This window comes from Carassius auratus, chromosome 21, assembly GCF_003368295.1.
Source record: "Carassius auratus strain Wakin chromosome 21, ASM336829v1, whole genome shotgun sequence".
Lineage (NCBI taxonomy): Eukaryota > Metazoa > Chordata > Actinopteri > Cypriniformes > Cyprinidae > Carassius > Carassius auratus.
The window spans coordinates 12,961,724-12,968,210 of NC_039263.1; the positions used below are offsets into that span (position 1 = coordinate 12,961,724).

A 6,487-nucleotide genomic window follows, 5' to 3' on the forward strand; every position below is an offset into this window, starting at 1 on the left:
CTCCACACACTCCGTTCACATACTCTGATTTTAAGTAACTGTTGTAGTCATGACAGATCTTTTTCAGAACCAGCCACTATCAAAATAATCTGGCTGTGGTCCAGATATTATTGCTAGCGGGCCAGATTTGGCCCGCAGGCCGCCTGTTGCTGACCACTGTTTTACAATCTATATAGGCATGATGAAGATTAGCCAACAGACTAAGGCCTTCTTGGGCGGGCCATTCAAATGATTACTGACAGGTAAGGCAACTAATATTTTTTAATTTTGTGTCTTATTTAAGAGCATCAAAATTACCCCACAATAACAGACTGTTAACTGTTAACTGTTAGACTGTTAACAGACTGTTATTTTAAAGATTCTATGCCGCAAACTTTTAATTATTTCACATACTTTTGAAAATCCAACATTTAGTTGATCATTAAGCGATGATCATCAACACAGTGAGTTTCTTCCATAAGAGGGTTTGGCAGCATTTTTGCTTCCAGATGGAACGTGGAAAAAAGAATGTAACCCACATCTCCTGTATAAATCAACCAATCTGAGTTTATAGATAGAAGTGATACTACAGCAAAAACTACTAGGCATGTGAACATAAATATAGCATAATTTTTCACACATTGTACAACAGTTACTATTTTTGCATAATTGTAAGGGGTAGGTTCAGGGTTGGGGTAGGGGTAGACATTAATAAAACACAATCAAATAGGTAGAACATTTTATTTTATGTAAGCTTCCTGTTTTTGCTGCATCCTTTCTAGCCACAACCCCAATCCGACGATGACTTTGAAACTCCATAAGGGTTTCCAATTTTGTGTGTGATATGCATCAGACGTTCAGCCAAGGTCTATAGACGTGACGTCTGATGCTGAGACTCACCGTGGCAGACAGAACCACGTGGGTATAACAAAACAATATAAGTAAAAAGTTATAGCAAGATAAAGAAATTTCTCTACGCCCTGGTTTTTGCATAGCTTTTACTAAAAAATACGTTTCATGTAGTCATGTAAACACCAAAACAGTGTCTAAACAGGGCACAAGAGGTGCAACTTGACTAAAGACAACAAAACTCATGATAATCTGTGAGTCTTTTACATTTTTAATGTTGCATGTGACAAATAACTGAAATAATTTTTATCATAAATGAGGTTCTGAAAACAAGCTAACGTTGTTTAGCTTTTATATGTTTTTAAAGAGTGCGCATGTGTGTGAAAATGATTAAACAACTGAACTTGCAGTGTTTTCTACGTCACCATGTGGGAAGATTTGCATAACACCACCCAAAGGTTCACGCAAGGAAAGAAGGCATAGCTTTTATTAGAAATTAATGATAGAAATTATAATTATAATATTATAGAAATATAATGTGGTATAAGGTTGGCTGAATGGATGAGAAAGGGAGGGAAGGGTGGGTTCGAGAGAACAAGACCAGTGCGATATGAGGTGGCCCGTCATATATGGAGGTTTTTAGAAGTCAGGTTATTTTTTGGAGTGTGCCCCTGCTCCCGAACCATTGTTAATACCAATTAACTACGTTTAACTAGCTAGGACCACGCCACAAACAAGCTATGAAACTGGGGAAGAGTAGAAAGAGTATGAAGGAGTCAAGAAATTCGGATGAAGGGGTCGAGGGAATGGGATGATGGTCAGGTTGATCAGGGCATCTTGAATTGTTGGCTCAGAGAGACTCAGGGTGGGGGTACTGTCTCTACAATATATTTAGGCCTAAAACTTTCTAAAATAGCTGTTGAGAATTATTACAGATGCGAGGGTTGTATTACTATTAAGGGCTGAAGGCAGGGTGGCAGAAGGAATGTTGGGATGAAAGGGTGTGTGTGAGTGTGGTGTGTTGCAAGATGCAGGGAGGGAGGGAGGGAGGGAGGGAGGGAGAGAATGGATAGAAGATTTGAAGGTTGAAAAAGACCGGCTGATATGTGTGAGAAAACACCATAGAATATTCAATGCTCAATAAGGTTGCTCAATTTCAGGAAGCCCTTCCTTCCGAATGAAAGAGCTGATCAGTAAGTCAGCGCATCACTGCAGTTGCCATTAGAAGCGTCCCAGTTGCTATAGAAACAGGCAGTGGTCTTAGACATTCTCTTAGGACTACGCATGCGAACTGACAGATCTAGCCTGAATTGGTAAGCGGTGATATTGTTGTAATCCACTGGAGGCGCCGCCATGGTGGTGCAGTTAGCTGCGGGCTCGTCCGCCTGAGGCGCTGCCGTGGTGGTGCTGTTGTTGGCTGAATGATTGTCCACCTGAGGCGCTGCCATGGTGGTACTGTTGTTAACTGTGGGATCGTCCACCTGAGGCACTGCTATGGTGGTGCGGTTAGCTGTGGGATTGTCCACCTGAGGCGCTGCTGTGGTGGTGCTGTTAGCTGCAGGATCATCCACCTGGGGCGCCGCCATGGTGGTGGTGGTGTTAGTTGTGGTTTTAATAATGCTCCACCTGAGGTACTGAGATGAGCCGGGGAGTAGACATTTGTGGCCCGGAATGTGCGCGACCGCTCGGAAGGAGACTGCAATTGGGATGATGAGAGGTGATCCTCAAGTGTCAACTGTGATATTGAATCGAACAGAGTGCCGTCCAGACCAGGCGAGTCCATCTGTCCTTCGAGAGAAGGAGACTAGCAGTGCGGTAGGAGGTGGGTATATAAGAGTATAAATGGAGGTTTTTAGAAGTCGGGTGATTGTTTGGGGTGTGCCCCTGCTCCAGAACCTTTGTTAATACCAATTAACTCCATTAAGTCATTATAATCAGTAGTTATTTCCCCACTGGATGCAACAAATGCCTCGTTTGTAATGGGTTTCATTGGTTTTGTCTCTCCATGCTGTGAGACGGCATCACAGTATGTTAATGGGCGTAACATTTCTGTCACACGCTTGAGGTATTCAGCCATTCACAACACACTGGATAGCAGACCAATCAGCATACACCTTGCTTTTCAGAACGATGAGCTTTGTTAACATCAACACATTTGCGAAAGGTGGGACATAGAGGAGCAACAATGATGTACATTATGTGAAATTAATGTAATTTTTGAACCTTAAACCGCATAAACACATTTGAAAATTATGAATATTAAATTTTGGAAGCTTTATTATAGTTATTTTACTGTAGAATTAGCATTTATTTATTTATTTGTACAAGTTATAAAAGGTTACATAATATTAAAAAGCTCAACTCTACATACAAAATGTTAATATTCAACAAATCATCATTGAACTGTTTTCAGATCATTGTCTAGAAGGTTTCATCGGGCGCACACGCCTGGCCCTATGTTAACTTCTGGTTTGTGTTGTGTATATTGGTCTGGCTAGCAGTGCCGTCTACAAAAGCAGTTAAAGTTAAGGTGATGAGTAGACTGAAGTTGGGCTCAGGTAGTTGTGCTGTAGGGTGTGTTTCCAGTTCCCATACATTTATTTATTTGTGGAGACTCGCCACGATTTTAAAACTAAACGCTTATCCAAAAGGATCCATTGAATAAACATAAGCACATAATAATAATAATAATAATTCCTTACATTTATATGTACATTTATTATGAGGCACAGGTGTTTTTATATCACTGTATTTCTGAAGGAAGACTTGCATGTTATATGCCTGATAAAGGAGTTTTTAGGAGCGTAGCTCTGCTTTGTTAACAGTTGTTACTGGGGAAACTTCTATTTCTCACGCTTTAAAGCATCTCCTGCCGGCAAAGAATGATTTAGCATTTTCATTAAGTCCGCCTGATTTACACAGCAAACATATTTTGTTTGTTATCAAAACAATATCTACCGTAGAGGGACTTGGTGTTGTTATTGATTCTATTTGGAAGTCTACCGGAAGTAAGGTTAGGGCCCCAAACGCACGCATGCGCAGTAACGTTTGTTTATATTGTTGCAGTTGAAACTGTCTATATATAATAATATGATACACTGCTTTTCAAACAAAAGCTCAAATAAGAGTGGGTTATAAAGTTATGAATGTGTGGAGTTTGTAGATACAAAATACAAAAAGTCTCACTTTAACAGTGTACAAGTGCATAAAATAGATTGTATGCATACATTTCATGAAGATTATATAGTATGTGGCTCTATTGCTTTTCATTATTCGTTTTTTTTCTAGTTTTTTTTATTTTGCAAGAGAAAGAAAAAGAAAAAGAAAGCATGAAAAATAAATATAATATGTGTACATCACTGATATTTAAAAAAAATCTTAAATATTTGGCATAGAATAAATTAATCTCAGAGTTTGCTTATTACTTGAGGGCATTATCAGGTTTAATTATAATGTGATTTTAGAGTGAGCTCTAATGCATTTGCATACAGCATTAGTCCACGGTACTTCTGGAACATTTGAAAATCTCAGTCCATATGCCAAACAAACACAAATGGGTAAAACATTAGATAATTTCTTTATTTTATTTTATATATATATATGTAGTACTATGCTTTAATAAACATCCTTTCGATATTACCATCTGCATATCAAATTATTATTACATATCCTCTCATACCATACAATTAATGTATGATAACAGAGGGCTTTACTTTGCCTGAACAATAGCAGAAAAAATATTTAAATAAGGGCCACACAGCTTCATCTCTCATACCATAGATTAGAGGACTCAGGCAGCGTGGCAGAATAAGAACAACAAGATAATTTAAATATCTCAGATTTATGAAGAGTGAAGAGCCGCTTCCAATCACTGTGTATAGTGTTCTCTCTATTGTTGCATACAGGAAAGAGGTGAGACACAGTCCCAGCTGAATCAAGTGCAATAGCACCGTTTTGAGAGCTTTCTTAGCAGAATCTTTATCAGAGGAAACAGACTTGACTGCCATCATAATGCTAATGTATGTGAAAATTATGATCACTGCAACAGACACGAAATAAAGAACATCAAATCCTTGAGATTTATCTATCTGCCATTTGGCTATAAACAATTTCTCTAGAGTGCAGAATGCAATATCTGCTAAATAATTGGGGTTGACACTTAAAGCAAGAATAATGTCAGCTATAATATTGATAGAACTAAGAAACCAGATGATTCCTATGGCGATTCCAGTCCTTTTTGGTGTGGCGATGTTGCAGTGCCTCAGAGGGAAGCAGATTGCAACATACCGCTCCAGTGACATCAGTGCTAGTGTCAGAGGAGTGTTAAAGAAAGTACAGTATGATATAAAGACTAACAGAGTGCAAATAGATTTAGGTATTGGAAGAAAACAGAGAGCTACTGTGTACATAATAGTTGTGACCAGCAAAAGCACAGAGTCATTCATAAGCATGTGGCCAAAAAGAATGTAGCGAGGCGTCTCCTGGAATATGCGCTTGCTTTTTAAAGCAAAGAGCATCACACAGTTTACAAAACAGAAGAAAAGAGATGTTAACACAGCCACTGCAGTTTCAGTGCTGGTAGCAGCATCCATATCCAGCTTAAAGACTTGTGGATGAAGGAAAGACGCATCCCCAGTTGTGCCATTGGAATCCGCCATGAGCTAAAAGACAAGAAACGGTATAAATCATGCAGTTAGACTCATGATCCTGCCCAATGAATGTTTTCTACCTTTCAGTTTCATGAATTAGAGAGGAATTAAAAGTTTGCAAGACCTCAAACACAAACGTGTTGCCCATCTGCCCATCAGCCTTCTACTAGCTCCCGATTCTGAACTTATATAGCTGTAAAAGTTCTAGAGGGATTGAACGAAAGAGGGAGATGGGGGAAAAGAGTTTTTGTGGGTGGGGGTTAAGAGTTACATAGAGTGGGATTTTAAAGTGAGAGTAATTTAATACAAAATTCTTCATTAAAATTACATTGTCCTTCAAATCAATTAGAGTTAACTGAAAATTTACATGAATTTCAAAATATCTTAGTATTTGATTTGTGTAAAACCTGATGATCATGTTATAATGTAAATCAAAATAAAGAAATGGCAGAGTTCACACTTCAAGGATCCATGTGCAGCTTTATTAGTTCACAAGGCAGGTCATACAGACATAAATGAGTAACTGGCATTGGATCCAATGAAAGCTGGGCAAATTCATAAACAAAGTTGGTGATCAGGGTCGAGGAAGGCGGCAGACAGATGTAGCATTTGGACCAATCAGACACACGACTATTTGTTATATTAAGAAATAACATCTAACGCCCCCTCATTTAACCAAAGGGTCTGTCTATAGACCCATTCCCCTGAAATGCAACTAACACCTCAAAAAGGTCAACAGGCCTTTGGTTCCATGGTAACAAGAGACACACTGTCTGATAACACTAGTTTATGGCTCAAAAGAATGCTGGCCAAATCAACTCTTACACAAGCCTCTCTAAAACAGACACATAATGGCCTAAAAAGGGACTCTTCTCTAATAAATTAATAAGAAAACATTTCTTTGAATAAACACCCATATCCTTCAGGTCATATTTGGTGTATATTATGGTGTTCTTGCATATTGTCTGTTGAATTTGACTGTTTTATGCATGCTTATGATAGATCACCTA

At 38.7% G+C, this 6,487-nt stretch overlaps 1 protein-coding gene across 1 annotated transcript; it reads right to left on the reverse strand.

Moving 5' to 3' along the window:
- Positions 1 to 4,514: 4,514 nt before the first annotated feature.
- On the reverse strand, positions 4,515 to 5,486 carry LOC113039191 (odorant receptor 131-2-like). Its single transcript, XM_026197080.1, has one exon. It carries the CDS (start codon positions 5,484 to 5,486, stop codon positions 4,515 to 4,517), a length of 972 nt encoding a protein of 323 aa, XP_026052865.1.
- Positions 5,487 to 6,487: the final 1,001 nt, after the last annotated feature.